This window comes from Dipodomys spectabilis, unplaced genomic scaffold, assembly GCF_019054845.1.
Source record: "Dipodomys spectabilis isolate Male_0828 unplaced genomic scaffold, ASM1905484v1 ptg000054l, whole genome shotgun sequence".
In the NCBI taxonomy this organism is placed as follows: Eukaryota; Metazoa; Chordata; class Mammalia; order Rodentia; family Heteromyidae; genus Dipodomys; species Dipodomys spectabilis.
The window spans coordinates 489038-506198 of record NW_024870731.1 but is presented as its reverse complement, the minus strand read 5'-3'; the positions used below and the strand labels follow the sequence as shown (position 1 = coordinate 506198).

At 40.4% G+C, this 17161-nt stretch overlaps 2 protein-coding genes across 2 annotated transcripts in view; one reads left to right on the top strand and one right to left on the bottom strand.

Moving 5' to 3' along the window:
• Supt16h (SPT16 homolog, facilitates chromatin remodeling subunit) overlaps nucleotides 1–9579 on the top strand; it is a 45037-nt gene extending 35458 nt beyond the window's left edge. The window contains exons 23-26 of the mRNA XM_042679750.1: nucleotides 5253–5382; nucleotides 6179–6308; nucleotides 6443–6520; nucleotides 8240–9579. Of these exons, the coding sequence (XP_042535684.1) occupies nucleotides 5253–5382; nucleotides 6179–6308; nucleotides 6443–6520; nucleotides 8240–8385 (484 nt within the window). The 3' untranslated portion in view covers nucleotides 8386–9579. The remainder of the gene's footprint in view (nucleotides 1–5252; nucleotides 5383–6178; nucleotides 6309–6442; nucleotides 6521–8239) is intronic.
• Nucleotides 9512–17161, bottom strand: part of Rpgrip1 (RPGR interacting protein 1) — a 69546-nt gene continuing 61896 nt past the window's right edge. The window contains exons 25-27 of the mRNA XM_042679757.1: nucleotides 15524–15608; nucleotides 12898–13028; nucleotides 9512–9901 (exon numbers count right to left, since the gene is read on the bottom strand). Of these exons, the coding sequence (XP_042535691.1) occupies nucleotides 9789–9901; nucleotides 12898–13028; nucleotides 15524–15608 (329 nt within the window). The 3' untranslated portion in view covers nucleotides 9512–9788. The remainder of the gene's footprint in view (nucleotides 9902–12897; nucleotides 13029–15523; nucleotides 15609–17161) is intronic.

Here is a 17161-nt window from a genome sequence, read left to right as displayed (position 1 = left end):
GAGCTTCCAAGGCTAGCACTTTACCACTTAAGCCACAGCGCCACTTCCAGCTTTTTCTGAGGAATCAAGCCCAGGGCTTCATGCGTGCTAGGCAAGCACTCTACCACTAAGCCACATTCCCAGTCCTCCAATGATAGTTTAAAGGTTTACATTTACATATCAACTTACCTTGTATTCTGCTTCAGATAGTAAGGTAAAGCTCTTATACTTCCATTGCCCCTTTTGTTGCATATTTACTTTGAATGTATTATGCATTACAATTACATTAATTTACATAAGGGACATCTTTAAATTTATTGGTACATTTACATTCCATTGTACTTCCAAGCTTCTGTATGTTCTAGGTTTCCTTCTGCCTGATACCTTTACTTTAGCACTTGAGATATAGATTTTCTAGTAATAGATTTGATAATTCCTTATTTCACTTTTATTTGGAAAGATGTTTTTGCTGGATGTAGGATTAATATTCTATCTTATTAGTACTTGAAAGATGTAGCATAGTTGTCTTCTGCTTGCACAGTTTCTGATGAGACATCTGTTACTCTTCTTGTCCATTTTTCCTCAGACTGACTTCTTTATAGTTTTGAATTTATTGGTTTTTAGCACTTTCATTATTAGGGGCTTTATTTTTTGTGCTTATTCTTCTTGATGTTCATTGAACTGCTTACTTTTTCACATGGTGAAATGTTTTGGCCAATATTAAAATATTTTTGCTGTTTCCTTAGCGTTAGCTCACCCTCACATCCCCCCACACTGAGACTATGAAAATACTTTTTTTGGGGTCCGTGATGGGGCTTGAAACTCAAGACCTGGGCACTGACCCTGAGCTCTTTTGCTCAAAGCTAGCTAGCACTCTGCCACTTTGAGCCACAGCTCTACTTCTGGTTTATCTTTTCTTTTCTTTTTTCTTTTTGCCAGTCCTGGGGCTTGAACTCAGGGTCTGGGTACTGTCCTTGAGATTCTTTTTGCTCAAGGCTAGCATTTTTACCAGTTGAGCCACAGTACCACTTCCAACTTTTTCTGTTTATATGGCATTGAGGAATTGAACCCAGGACTTCATGCATGGTAGGCAAGCACTCTACCACTAAGCCACATTCCCAGTCCATAAGGTATAATTCTTTTTTTGGTTGGTCGTGGGGCTTGAACTGTGAGCCTGGATGCTATCTCTGAGCTCTTTTAGCTCAGGGTGAGCACTCTACAACTTGAGCCACAGCACCACTTCCCACTTCTGGTTTTTTAGTGGGTTAGTTAGAGATGAGTTTCATGGGGACTTTTCTGCCCGGGCTAGCTTCAAGCTGTGATCCTCAGATCTCAGCTTCCCAAGTAGCTAGGATTATAGTCATGAGCCACCAGCACCCATCTGAAAATACTTTATGGTTCTCTCAACATGCTCGTTTCCCTTTTCATTCAACTTGTAAAGCATGTTTGTAATAGTGATAAAATCTTTGCTATTTCCATTTTTATCATCTTTGGGTTTTCTGTATGTTTCTGTTGGTTAAGGGTTGCTAGTGGTATTTTTTCTCTCTCCACTTCTCTGTATACTTGATCATTTGATTCATTGCCAAACATTGTACTTTCACATTGTTGGATGCTATATTTTGTTATATAATTTTAAGGGTTGGATTCTATTATAGAATATAAACAATAGATATATATACATACTCGATTCTCTTTGATTTCAAAGCATTTTCTTAGAAGTCAGTGTGAATTGAGAATACTCTTAATAGTCTAGAACTAATTGGCCTCTCTAATGATGTAATACTCTTCTGAGGACTGTACCCCATGTCCTCTGTGTTTTTAGGACTTTCCATGGAAACTAGAGTGAGATCTAGGAATGGCCTAGCATGCTGCTGTCCCATGCTTTCTGCCTACTCCTAATTTTCCCTGTGTATAGATCAGTTTTCAAGTCAGATTGTGAAGAGACCCTTCTATAGATTTCCAGAACTATGTAACTCCTTATTCCGGTATTCTGCCCCCACAAACTCTAGGTGTCGCAGCCTCAAATTCTACCCTCTGTCAGCTCCTGAAAATCATCAGGTTCTGGTTGAGTTCTCCCCCTTTACAAAGCAGCTTATGAACTGACTCCACACAGAGAATGATGCTATTAGGAAGCAGTTCTTTCTTTTGTCAGTCATGAACTATGGGGCCTTGAACTATGGGTCTGCCCGCTGTCCTTCCACTCTTCAGCTCAAGGCTAGCACTCTACCACTTGAACCACAGTGCCACTTCTGGCTTTCTAAGTGGTTTATTGGAGATAAGAGTCTCATGGACTTTCCTGCCCAGGCTGGCTTTGAACCACAATCCTCAAATCTCAGCCTCCTGAGTAGCTAGGATTATAGGCATGAGCTACTGGCACCGGGCAGCAAATCTTTTTTTTTTTTTTTTTTTATTGTAAAGGTGATGTAAAGAGGGGCTACTGTTACATAAATCAGGTAATGAGTACATTCTTTTTGAACTGTGTCACCTCTTCCCCCTCACCCTCTCCATTTCTTCCCTCCCCACCCACCTCCCCCACAATTTGTATAGTTCATTTTCAACATAGTGTCTAGTATCACTGCTGCATTAGTTTGCCCTTTGTCCCACCATTTCTTTGCTTCCACTTACCCTCCCCCAAATCATATAAAGGTAGATACAAAACAAAAGGTACAGAAATTTTTAAAAAAACAGTGACAAAGGGGGAAAACAGTGAGAATAAAACACAAAGTAAAAAAAACTCTTATTTCCATTTCTTGGAGTTCAATAGGCATTTTATATGATCATATGCACATAACTATTGAGCCCTTTGATCCTCTCCTAAGAATATCCTCCTTTCATCTCACTGTGTGAATGTTTATAGAGTCCAAGTGTAATTTTTTTGTCTTTTACTATCCATTAAGTTTACTTGTAGATTTATAGGTATGTTGTAATTATTACAAATGCAAGCTATGTTTCTTTGAATCTAGCTTACTTCACTTACTATAAATTTTTCTAAGTCTTTGTTTCCTTAGGAATGGGACAATGTCATTCTTTCTGATGGAAGTATAGAATTCCATTGTGTATTTATATCATATTTTCTTGATCCTTTGTCCACTGAGGGGCATCTGGATTGGTTCTATATCTTGGCTATGGTAAACACTGTTGTAGTGAACATGGTTGTGCTGGTGGCTTTAATGTGGCCTGGTTTGTGGTGCATTACACCTCCAGAATGGGATGCTGGATCATAGTGAAGCTTTGTGTTTATTTAGTTTTTTGAGGAACCTCTATACTGCTTTCCAGAGTAGTTGAACATGCCCACTAACAATGTAGTAGCATTTCCTTTTTTGACCATATCTTCACCAGCGTCTTATTGTTAGTTTTCTTGATAATGGCCATTCTATCTGGGGTGAGGTAGAATCTCATTGTTTCAATTTGCACATCTTTTATGGCCAGACATGTTGAATATCTCTTCATGTGTCTATTGGTCATTCTTCTTCTGAGAAGTCTCTGAGTCTTTAGCCCTTTTATCAATTGTGTTGTTGTTTCTTTGAGGATTTGTTGTGGGGAGGTTTAATTTTTTGAGTTCTAAGTATATTTTAGATATGAGGCCCTTGTCTGGTGTATAACTACTAAAGATCTCCCATTCTGTGGGTTTTCTGTTTATCTTACTAGCTATGCCCTTTGCCATGCTTAATCTCTTCAGTTTGATGCAGTCCCATTTATCCAGTCTTTCTTTGATTTGTTGTGATTCAGGATTTTTACTTAAGTTTGGACCTGTGTCAAGGAGCCCTATCCCTTCCTGTAATATTTTCAAGTTAACTGATCTTAAATTGAGGTCTTTGATCCATTTGTAATTGATTCTGGTTCAGGGTGATATATAAGGATCTAGCTTCAGTTTTCTGCCCATGTGTGGCCAAATCTGCCAGCACCATTTTTTGAACAGGCTGTTTTTCTTCCATCTTGTGCCTTTGGCTCCCTTATCAAATATTAGGTGGCAATAGGTCTGTGGCTTCATTTCTGAGTCTTCTATTCCATTGGTCCTTAGGCCTATTCTTGTGCCAGTACCAAGCTGTTTTTTTATTACTACAGCCAAGGATTGCAAATCCTTCTGTTGCCATATTTCAAGGGCCACATTTTTATTCTGCCTTTTATCCAATATCTGGAAACTGTTGTTTCCTTTTTGTTTGGCTAATTGTATAAGATGGAATGGGTCTTCATTTACTCAGTTATGGCTGGAAGTAGAAGTTTTATTGTATATGCAATATTGCCTGAAGTAGATTGCTACCTATGAATCTTGTATTAGTTTTATGCTAGTTTTATTTATTTAATTTTTTGGTTTTTCTTTTTTGTCGGTTGTGGGCCTGAACTCTGGGCCTGGGCACTGTCCCTCAGCACTTCAGCTCAAGACTAAGCTCTACCGCCTGAGCCACAGGGCTACTTCTGGCCTTTTTCTGCTTATGTGGTGCTGAGGAATCGAACCCAGGGCCTCGCATGCAAGGGAAGCACTCTACCACTGAGCCACCTTCCCAGCTCCACTAGTTTTATTTTTTACTTTTACTGTTGTCATTTCTTTTGTCCTCTCTCCTTAGTCACCCATTGTAATTTAGCAGTCTTCAATAGAAGTTAGTAGCAGCATTTGAACATCTTATAAATGCTGGCACTTACTTAGAAAAATGTGCCCTGGGGCTGGGAATGTGGTTTAGTGGTATTATGCTTGCTAGCATACATGAAGCCCTGGATTTGATTCCTCAGTACCACATAAACAGAAAAGGCAGGAGGTGGTGCTGTGGCTCAAGTATAGAGTGCTAGCCATGAGCAAAAGAAGCTCAGTCACAGTGCCTACTGAGTTCAAGCCCTAGGGCTGACAAAAAGAAAAATGTGCTTCTGTCTTTATAAATCTTTCGTCATAGAAACAAGACCTAGGAAAAGAGAGGAAGCTAGGGCTGGTGGAAATTATTCCTATTTCTTAATTATAAATGATCAGAGCTGACATGAGTATCACAGGTATGGTTATATTTTAAGACTACTGATAAAGACCAGAATCGCAATAAGCAGGAAGAGAGAGCATGAGCTCATATTTGGTTGAAGGAAGAGTGCGTTAAGTGCTGTTATGAAGGTTAAATTTTTGTTCTGAGAGATCAGATATATCAGTCTTTGGGCATGCTGTGGTGGCATAGTGGGAAGAATATTCTCCTTTACAAAATGATCTGCATTTCCAAGATGCTAATAATCAAGTTGATAATAGAGATTCTTAGAAAATATAGATTGCATTCAGATTTCATTTTATATCACTATAGTTCCTGTGACCTAAAGTACACAGAAGGAGTGCAGTCTCTAAACTGGACTAAAATCATGAAGACCATTGTTGATGACCCTGAAGGTTTCTTCGAGCAAGGTGGCTGGTCTTTTTTGGAACCTGAGGGTGAGGTGCGTGAGTGGGGGTTTCTTTTTTGTTCATCAGTGTTGCCTGCTATACTCTGGGCAACTAGGAGAATATGTAAGTAGCATAAAAATGATCAAACCAGAGTCTCCTCTTTGACCCCTCTCCTGATAGAGAGTCTCAGTACTTTGTTTCATAGCTTTACTTTTTCATTTTCAAGTAAATTCATTATGTTTACCTTAAAAAAAAAAAAAAAAGACCAGACCAACTAAACGAAGCTGTAAACACAGCTTGGTTTTGTTTCTTCAGTTTATTTTTGTAGATCAATGATGAATTGGGCATTGGTAGCCATTAACAGAGATGCTTTGAAACTATAAAAATTCCTCTTATTTAGAAAAATGATAATTTAGGGCATATTAAAAAATAAGTAAAAACAGGTCCTCCCGTCTTTGCATTGTACATTATTACAAAGTGTGTCATTAATTTTCCACAAGGATCTAATAACTCCAAATTATTAGTAGTTTATGCTTTTTTTTTTTTTGGTTGGTATTAAGGCCTCGCTTGTTAAGCTGGTAATCTACCACTTGAGCCATGCCTTCAGCCTGACTGACTTCTAGCTGTAGTCCTTTGGATCTTAACCTCTTGAATATCTTGGCTTATACTCATGAGCTACCAGCGCTCAGCTATACAAGTCATTTTATCTCTTGGCCACTGAGGTTTTTATGTTTTTTTGTTTGGTTTTGGTGTACTAAAATGGGTCAAATTAATTCATTAATTTGTTAAGGTGCATATATTTTTGTTTTGTTTTTTCAAAGTTATATTATGTTCTTTGAAATGAACTAGGGGAGTGATGCCGAGGATGGAGATTCAGAGTCTGAGATCGAAGATGAGACTTTTAATCCTTCAGAGGATGATTATGAAGAAGAGGAGGAAGACAGTGATGAAGATTATTCTTCAGAAGCAGAAGAATCAGGTTTGCTTACATAGGAAAAAAGAAACTATCAGGGCTTCCTTAATCCAAGAATTTTATAGAAACTAGTTTCTCTAAGGGAAAAATTCTGTCATCCCATTCTTGTTATGACTAATTTGTAATCACTGTCATTCCAGACTATTCCAAGGAATCTTTGGGTAGTGAAGAAGAGAGTGGAAAGGATTGGGATGAACTGGAAGAAGAAGCCCGAAAAGGTTTGAAAATTTCTTGTTCTAAGTGATCTATTTATTCATTTATGTAAGTACAAATTTCTAACACACATCTATACTGGAAAGTGTTTGACTAATGAAAATAACAAAAGAACACATAAAAGTGCTTTGGAGTCACAGCTCTACTTATATGGGGGGGGGTGTTTCTTTGAGGGGGGTTCTTTTTGTTTTTTTGTTGGTCAAAGGGCTTGAACTCTGGGCCTGGGCATTGTCTCTGAGCTCTTCAGCTTGAGGTGAGTACTCTACCTACCACTTGAGCCACAATACCACTTCGGTTTTCTGGTGGTTAATTAGAGATGAGAATCTCGTGGACTTTCCTGCTCAAGCTGGCTTTGAACCGCAATCCTCAGATCTCCCCCTCCTAAGTAGCTAGGATTACAGGCGTAAGCCACCAGTACCTGGCCCTTTTTATGGTTTTTTGTTGTTTGTTTTGTTTTGTTTTTTGCCAGTCCTGGAGCTTGAACTCAGGGTCTCAGCACTGTTCCTGAGCTTCTTTTGCTAGTACTCTACCACTTAAGCCACAGTACCCATTTTCACAGCTAATATTATATTGATGGAAGAAAACAGCCTAGAATGTGCACATGCTCTTCATGTGGGTGTGGCTTCCCCCTAACTGGCTACTTAGATTATCTACTCAGGTACTCTATGTATGATCATGAGACCCTGGATTAAGAATGTTCTTACAGTATTAACCTAGTTATTCTTAAACCAAACACCAGATAAAGTTTAAAATGAAACCTGGCCCTTGTTGCTCTCACATGAAATCCTAGCTATCCAGGAGGCTAAGACCTGGCAGGTGGAGGTTTGAAACAACTTTGAGCAGGCAGTAAAACGTCCAAGAGGCTCTATCTCCAAAATAATCAGCAAAAAGCCTAACTAGAGGTATAGCTCTCAAGGGGTAGAACTCCAGTGGTGAAGCAGAGTCAAGTGAGCACAAGACCCTGAATTCGTTCTAGTACGGGGAGAGGATTGGGAAGGAATTTAAATGAAAAGAAAACATTTGCCAGGCACTAGTGGTTCATGCCTGTAATTCTAGCTGCTCAGGAGGCTGAGCTCTGAGGATCAAGGTTCAAAGCAGGAAAGTCCATGAGACTTGTATCTCCAATTAACTGCTCAAAAACCAGAAGGGGCACTGTGGCTCAAAGTAGTAGAGTGCTAGCCTTGAGCAAAAGAGCTCAGGGATAGTGCCCAGGCCCTGAGTTCAAGCACCACAACAGACAAAACAAAAGGAAATATTTGCTGTATTCTAAAAATTATGATAGGTACTCCAGGCAAATTATGTTTTCTGTTCCTTAAGTAATTCCCCTTCTTTTAAATAAACTAAGATTCGGAAAGGTGAAATGCTTACATATCTAGCAAATTAGTAAAGATTAAAACTCAAATCTGGCTAAGCGCTGGTTGCTCAGGCATGTAATCCCAGCTATTCAAGAGGCTGAGATGAGGATCCTGGTTTAAAACCAGCCTGATCAGAAAAGTCCCCATGAGACATATCTCCAAATAACCACCAGAATACCAGAAGTGGCACTGTGGCTTAAAGTGATAAAGTGTTAGCCTTGAGCAAAAGAGCTCAGGAACACAGTGCCCAGGCCCTAGGTTCAAGCCCCACACAGACAAAAGTCTGAATAAATAAATTATAATATTTATTTCATGCTATCCAGTAATATTAGCTAACTAAAATTAATAATGACACTGCCTTCTGTTTAGCGGACCGAGAAAGTCGTTATGAGGAAGAAGAAGAACAGAGTCGAAGTATGAGCCGCAAGAGGAAGGCATCTGTACATAGTTCAGGCCGAGGCTCTAACCGTGGTTCCAGACACAGTTCTGCACCCCCCAAGAAAAAGAGGAAGTAATATCTGAACTTTGGTCCTGATCTCCATTCTTCCTCCAGGCAACTCCTGAAAATTTTTCATGACATAGAAACTGTGTTTTTCCTTGTTTCTTTTGAAGTTTTGCCATTTGTGTTTATGGGTTTAGGGGGCCATTTGTGTGGACCAATCTACTCGGGGAATTCCAGGCCCACCAGGACATGTGCCAATGGCCCCATTCAGATGGCAAGGGAGGAGGTGTTCTTGAAGAAGGGCAGAGGCTCCCACTGTTAATAAATACCGTTCATTCCTCTTTTCCTGTCACCTTCTGCCAGGACATTGATGGCTTCTGACATCTTATCTTTGGTGTCTCAAAACTGTATCTTCAAGACAGTGGTACATAGTGATCCTTTACTACCTGTACCAAGGTTCTTGACCAGCAGGTTCAGTCCTCCATCCTACCCTACTGCCATGACCTTCCTCACGTCTCTCTCCATTGCATCTTTGCAGTACTTGAGAAAAGGTTCTTCAGATGTGCTTATGATTGTGGTAAACTATACAACTTGACCTGTATACAACTATACAATCTAGTAAGGCTGGTGCCTTCATCTTGAGTTTTCCTGGTTTCTTGCCTCATGCACATTCTAAGTATTTCTGCTGCCTTGGAAGACATAAGAAGCAGTGACACTCCCTGGCTCCTTGTTTTCCTCCTTACAAATTCATGCTTGGTGTAACTATAGAAGGCAAAATTACTGCTCTCTCTCCTTTCTGATATGTCTAAGGAAGAATTGTGCCTCACAAAGTGCTTCAAGTGAAATGTAGAGGGAGGCTCAAAAGAGACAATATTTAGATCTGGAAGAGGCAAAGACATGCCTTGGGCCTAGAATACCTTGATGAGCAAAGAGAAGAGGAAGGGAGACCATACCTACAGCACAGACTCTGAGCACTGCTGCTCCTTATTTTTCCTTGTCCTGCATTGTCCAATATTTATCACAGTTTCTGTTGAACATCTTTTTTAAGTATTGGGGGAATTTTAATCCTGCCATCCTTCCCCGCTGTTTTCAGCACCCACCTGTGCCCCTGCACTTCCATGTTCTGTGACTTTTAAGAGAAGTGGGGAGGGGTCTCAGATTTTATGTTTGTTTGTTTTCTCCTTAGCAGTAGGACTTGATATTTTCAATTTTGGAAAAACTAAAAGATAAATAAACTGGGTTTTTTTGTTTTGTTTTTGTAAATTCACCTTTTGTGACTTTATTTACTTTCCATTCCTAAAAGCAAGTCTCACCTATTAACAGTACTAGGTGTTCGAAGTCCAGACAGTTTTACAAAAAGTCTCATCATTATGTTGAGAGAGACTAGGTAGCACAGTCAACCAAACTTACAGTATAGCAAGTTACTTATAAGAGACTTCTCCCCTCAGATTTTAGAATGGAATAGCACTTGTTCCTTCAGGGAAATAAATCTTCATTCATCTCCTTGTAAACATCATGGAGGGCAGCAGCTGCTTGAAGGGAAACCTTCAACTTTCCTATTGGAATAGCCTGGTCTTCAGGGCTGACAACTGGTGAGAAAAAGAAAAAGAAGTATCCGGTGGCAGCATTCAGTTAATCATTTAATACCTGATGGTTGTAATATTTGGTACCAGGGATACTAAACAATGCATGCCTATTGACCTGCTTCCTCCAGCTAGGTTCCATTCAGATAGGAACTAACCAAATTAAGGCTTTTAGCACCCTTATGATCTAGTCACCCGTCTATACCGTCACCACTTGGGAATATGGCATTTTAATGGGAGAACATCACATCCAAACTGTAACACTGGAAGCTGGAGAGATGGCTCCATAATTTAGGGGTTTTATTCAAAAGGGAAACAAGTAGTCCCAGGAAAGTAGTTGTAAATATATAGAAGATGAAGTTTAAAGAGATTGAGGGGCTGGGGATGTGACTTAGTGGTAGAATGCTTGCCTAGCATGCGTGAAGCCCTGGGTTGAATTCCTTCATACCATATAAACAAAAAGCCAGAAGTGGCATTGTGGCACAAGTAGTAGAGTGCTAGCCTTGAGCAAAAGAAGCTTCGGGACAATGCCCAGGCCCTGAGTTCAAGCCCCAGGACTGGTAAAAAAAAAAACTTGGATTTGGGGATTAGGAAAACAAGTATGAACAGATAAAATTCTTGGAATGGAAACCATCTTAATGGAAGGGTGCAGAGGGTACGGAAAAGAGACTTCTGTAGACTTAGGAATTTGTAAGTATTTTAAGGAGCTATCTTTAGAAGTGGAAAGAGATACCACCTGTAGGGTTAGAAAGCAGTTTTTTTCTTCAAAGGAGAAACCTAAATTTTCAGTGTTGAAGACTGAACCCACCAGGACTTCACACACACTGGCAAGTGCTCTTCCACTGAGCAAGGGCATAATGAGGAAATAGAACTTTTTTATTCAAATAATTAAGTCAATAAGCATTCATTGAGGATTTTGAGTCATTATAAAAAGTTTGTGGGGATTTCCCTTATCTAAGAAGGCATGGTGGCCAAGAAAAATAGGGCACATTTAGGGACAAGGGCAGGGGTAGAAATTATGAGTTAGAAAAGCCAACACCTACCACTGTTTTAGGCCCTTTGCTTCCCTTTGGCTTCCCTACATTAAGTGTCCCCTCAATCTGTTCAGCTACCTTATGACATAGATTCTACTGCGATTATCCCTATTTTAAAATAAAAGCAAGGAGGACTTGGCTCAGGATGATAATTGGAAAGATCTTGCAACTTAGTCTACCAACTAAAGCTTTATAAGGTGCATGTATTCTGAGCAGTACTACTCAAAAACCTGTATTATGATCAGTGAGAATAATTTGATTCAGTAAACACTGCAAATGAAGTGGGGATGTAGTCGAGAAACAAGTAGTTAACGGCTTGAGTTTGGGGGAAGGAGAACTGATTCCTATTTGGGTCTGGGGGCTACATAAAGAAGGGGTCTGAGCTGCTTTCACAAGGCTTATCTGGTTAAAAGGTCAGATGTTGATTTTTAAATTTGGAATTTAAAGAATTTGCTTTTTTTAAAAATCTCAGTGAATATTGTATAAAGAGGTGGGGTTTTTTTGTTGTTTTGGGGGGGTTTTTTTGGTCATGGGGCTTGAACTCTGGGCCTGGGTGCTGTCCCTCAGCTCTTCAGCTCAATGCTAACACTACCACTTGAGTCACAGCGCCACTTCCAGCTTTTTCTGAATCTGTGGTGTTGAGGAATTGAACCCAGGGCCTCATGCATGCAAGGCAAGCACTTTACCACTGAGCCACTTTCCCAGCTATAAAGAGGTTTTATTGTGATATTTCTTTTATCTGTGTGTGTGAAATGTGTTGGACTGGAAAAAAAAATGTGTTGGACTGGAGCTTGAACTCAGGTTCTAGATGCTGTGCCTTAGCTTTTTCATTCAAGATGTGTGCTCCACCACTTGAGCCACAACTCTTCAAAATAGATTTAGTTAGCTGGGCACCAGTGGCTCACAACTATAATCCTAGCTACTCAGGAGACTGAGATCCTGAGAATCACGGTTCAAAGCCAGCCTGGGCAGAAATGTCCATGAGACTTAAACTACTCAGAAAAAGCTGGAAGTGCTGCTGTGGCTTGAGCACAAAGGCTCGGAGAGAGATTAGGTCCTGAGTTCAAGGCCCAGGATTGGCCATTTTAAAAGAAAAAAGATTTAGTTGTAATAAGATGTATGATGACTAAAATGTATTTAGCTATGGGGGCAAGATTGCAAACCAGTTGGTCCCATCAACTTCCCCATGGTAATTATATATAGAAGGTAAAACAAAAACTACTCAGAACTATATTTAAAAGTAAATTGAGGGGCTGGAAAGTTGGCTCAGTGGTAGAGTTCTTGCCTCCCATGCATGAGGCCCTGGGTTTGATTCTTCAACACCACATAAGCAGAAAAAGCCCAAAGTGGTGCTGTGGTTCAAGCAGTAGGACAGTAGCTTTGAGCTGAAGAACTGAGGGACAATGCTCAGGCCCAGAGTTCAGCCCCCACGACTGACCAAAAAAAAAGGTAAATTGAACCAGGCGCCTGTAATCCTAGCTACAGGAGCCTGAGATCTGAAGATCACTGTTCAGAGACAAGCCAGGCAGGAAAGTCTGTGAGACTCATCTCCAATTTTAACCACCAGAAAATCAAAAGTGGTACTGTGGCTCAAGCGGTAGAGCACCAACCAGCCTTGAGCTGAAGAGCATAGGGACAGCACTCAAGCCCTGAGTTCAAGCCCCAAGACCAACAATAAATAAATAAACAAATAGATTGGTTGATTGAATCAGGCACCAGTGGCTCACACTGTAATCCTAGCTATTCAGGAAGCTGAGATACGAGGATCATGGTTCAGAGCTAGCCCAGGTGGGAAAGTCCATGAGACTCATATCTCCAGTTAACTACCAAAAAACTGGAAGTGGAGTTGCAAGTGGAAGAACGCTAGACTTGAACACAGGACAGCATCAGGCCCTGAGTTCAAGCCCCACAACCAAAAAAAAAACAAAAATACAGTTGAACAAAGAAACACAACATTTTATTACTTACTCTCTAGTTCTTGTTCTAGAATGTCTCTTCCTGATTCAAGGACCTGCCACAGCTCAAGATATGCGTATCCTACTTCTTGACATTCTTCATTTTCTTCATCTAGAGGATCGCTTACAACTGTAAATTTTAATCTAAAAATAACAAACATCTGTTTAGCAAGACTAATGCTTTTATTTAATTTATTTTTTTATTTATTTTGTCAGTTGTGGGGCCTGAACTCTGGGCATGGGCGCTGTCCCTCAGCTCTTCAGCTCAAGGATAGTGCTCTACCACTTGAGCTACATCGCCACTTCCGGCTTTTTCAGCTTATGTGGTGCTGAGGAATCAAACCCAGGGCCTCATGCATGTGAGGCAAGCACTCTACCACTGAGCCACCTTCCCAGCCCCAATACCTTTATATTCTAAAAACAAAGGTTAAAAGAAATAATGCACTCTTAAGTCATCTTTCCTTTGCCTCTATTTTATATGAACCTTAAGAGAGAACAAGCCAGGCATGATGGTGCATGTAATTTTAGTGTTTAAGAGGCCAAGGCAGGGGAATTTGTGAATTTGAAGTCAGCCTTGAGTACATACTTGAGAACCTGACTCAATAGAAAAAAAAAAAGAAAAGAGCTTGGAGTTGTAGGTCTTGAATGATGCTGTAAGGCACAGTGATGCCTACAAAGCAGTGTGCAGTAACAAGCCTATCTTCACAAAACCTTGCAAATTAATTCTAGGAACTAATACAACCTATAGCAATCCTATTAAGTTGTTGATGTTATTGAGACAGAGTCTGACTATAATAGCCATGCTGGCCTCCCACCTCAGTAGCTGGGACCTGCAGATAGGTATGTGCCACTTTACCAGGAACCTATTGTTTTTAGATAAAATTCACAAGTTTTGCCATCTTACAATGTACAATTTAGCGTCTTTTAGTATGATTACATATGCTACCATCACCTCCCAAAAGAATACCTGTCCTTATTAAGAAGTTTTCTCATTCTTGTCTTTCTTTGCTCCTAGCAACCACTAATTGACTTTTTTGAAATGATGAGTGTGAGGATCAAACTCAGGAGCTTATACTTGTTAGGCAAATACTCTTCCACTGTGCTAAATCCCCAATCTGCCTTAATCAGCTTCCTGACTCTGGTTTTGCATATCCTGGGTATTTCATATTCTTATGATTGGTTGATTGATTAGCTGATTGAAGCAGGCTCTCACTGGCCTCAAACTCTTTAACATGACCCTCCTGCCTTTGTCTCCCAAAGTGCTCGAATTATAAACGTATCACCATACCCAACTTTGGAGGGGGGGACAGGTGGTGGGGGGAAGTCGGTCATGGGGTCTGAACTCAAGGCCTGGGCCTGAGCTTTTTACTCAAGGCTAGTTCTGTACCACTTTGATCCATAGAGCTGCAGAATGGTTAAGTGGAGCCAAGTGCAGTGGCTCATGCCTGTAACCCTAGCCACTCAGGAGGCTGAGATCTGAGAATCAGTTCGAAGGCAGGCAGAAAAGTCACCATGAAACTCTTCTCTCCAAATTAAGCTCTCAAAAACTGGAAGTGGAGCCATGGCTTGAGCAAAAGAGCTCAGTAATACAGTCCAGGCTCTGAGTTCAAGCCCCACAGCTGACCCAAAAAAGTTGTCTTATGGGACTTTTCTGCCTGGGCTGGCTTTGAACCATGATCCTCAAATCTCAGCCTCCTGAGTAGCTAGGATTACAGGTGTGAGCCACTAATGCCTGTCTCCTGAGCTCATTTTTGCTCAAGGCTGTGTGAACCATAGTTCCACTTCTGGTTTTTTTTGGTGATTCGTTGGAGATAAGAGTCTCATACTTTTCTACCTGAGCTAGCTTTGAACCAGGAAATTCAGATACAACTACTCTAATGTCTTTGCCAGTTTGATAGGAAATTAATAACAATTTGAATTAACATTTTTCCTTCTGAGTAGCTAGGATTACAGATGTGAGCCACCAGTGCCCAGCCTAATATTTAATAATTTATTAAAAAAATTGCTGCTTACATGCTAAGAAAGCAAGAAACGGACTATTAAGTCGGCCTCTTAAAGCACAGATATGCGAAAGAAATTACTAAAAAGTATAAGATCTCCCCATTAAGCCATAGTCATTCATGATGTATTTCTGTGTCATTACCAAGAAAGTACTAGGAATGCTGAAAACAATTTAGAATACAAGGCAAATGACCAAATCATTTTCCATTTCTAAAGGTAAATTTATATCTAGCTAAACATAGGTAACTGAAAGTTAACACATCATCCAGTTTAACACTAACCCACTTCATGTCCTAAGACCTCAATAAAATCTTGTGGCTGGGTGCTGATGGCTCATACCTATAGTCCAAGCTACACAGGAGGCTGAAATCTGGTCTTGGTTTGTGAATCCAGCCTGGGAAAGTCTGTGAGACTCTATTTCCAAAAAAAAAAGCTGGAAATTGATCTGTAGCTCGAATGATAGACCTATCAGCCTTGATTGAAAAAGCTAAAGGGCAGTGCCCAAGCCCTGAGTTCAAACCCCTGTACAGACACACACACACACATTCACTAAAATGTTCAGCATTAGAACAAAACTAAATTTACACTTTTAACCTCCCCATGACAATCTCCCTTCTAGGTAAAAACTGGATGCTTACTGTCCTTGCTCAGGGTCTTGGGCATTCAGCATAGCAAACAGAAACTGCCGTCGGCCTTGTTGCTCCACAGGATCCAAGTCTATCACTGTTCCAAAAATAAGAAGGAAAAAAAAGCAAGGAATCACAAGCGGCTATTTGGACACTATGAATATAGAAAACAGATACAATGCAGAAGTTAGCAAATTAGGCCTATGGGCTGGCTCTCTGCTTTTATAAATAAAGTTTTATTGAAAATCGCTATGTCTATCTGCATATATCTGTGACTATCATTTGATTTAGTGCTGGGAATTGAAGCTAGGGTCTTGCATATGCCTACCTACACCTTCAGCCTATAGCTGCTTTTGAAATGCAATGCAATGGCAGAACTGAACAGAGACATGACACACTGACCTACACAAAGCCTCAACTATTTAGATTCCTAAGAAAACGTTTGTTATAGAGAGGCTCTAATGACTCAAGTCTGTAATCCTAGCTAGGAGGATGAGATCTGAGGATCATGGTTTGAACCCAGTCCAGGCTGGTGAGTCTGTGAGATTCTTACCTGCAATTAACTACAAAGAGGACAGAAGTGGAGCTGGGGCTCCAAATAAAAGCTCTGGGATAGTGCCTAGACCCTGAGTTCAAGCTCCGGGACTGGCACAAAAAAGAAAAAGGTTGTTATAAAAGCCGGACACTGGAGATTCACACCTGTAATGCTAGCTAGCTACTCAGAAGGCTGAGATCTGAGGATCATCGTTTTGAAACTAGTCCAGGCAGGAAAGTCCATGAGACTTTTTTACAGTTAAACACCCAAAAAGCCAAAGGTGGAGCTGGGCTCAACTGGTAAAATGCTAGCCTTCAGCACAAAAGCTTAGGGACAACACCCAGGTCCTGAGTTCAACAGGCACACAAAAAGAAAAAGGGGAAGCATTATAATCTGCATACATATAGTCAGCTTACTAAGTTCTGCCAAAATAAGTGTGAACCCAATACTCTTCAGCCAGAATTCTAGGAAACTCCATATGTGTTTGTGTGTGTGTGTGTGTGTGTGTGCGTGCGTGCGCGCGCGTAGGTGCACTAATGCTTGGACTCGGCCTCGCTCTCTTATTTAGCTCTTTTTGCTCAAGGCTAGCACTTGAGCTACAGCTTTTTGTTGGTTAACTGGAAATAAGAACTTACAGCCAAACTCTTTGAACCATGACCCTCAAATCTTCCTGAGTAGCTAGGATTACAGTCATGGGCCACCAGCACCCAGCTGGAAACTTAATACTTAAGGGCCAACCTGAAGGTTAAAGTTTTGTGATGAGTTCAACTCAATATCAATGCTTCTCTTTGTGCTCATTTTTATATGGGAATGTTGCAGCTTGTGCTTTCCTACCTCCCTTTTAGATAGCTGTCTGTTAAGTTCTGTTCATTGTATGATGTGAAACCTTCATGAAGACAGTAGCCCTTACAGTCCTTAAAGACTACAAAGATGGAAGACAGATGAGATGAGACTGTTCATCCTATCATAAGAAATTGACTTCTATCTCACAGCTCAAGAGAGACACACACTAAGAGTAAATTGACATTTAGCAAGCCAAGTATGATGAAACAGGCAAAGTAGGAAGATCTCAAGTTTTAGGCCAGCTTGGGCTAGTGAAATCTTGTTATACACAC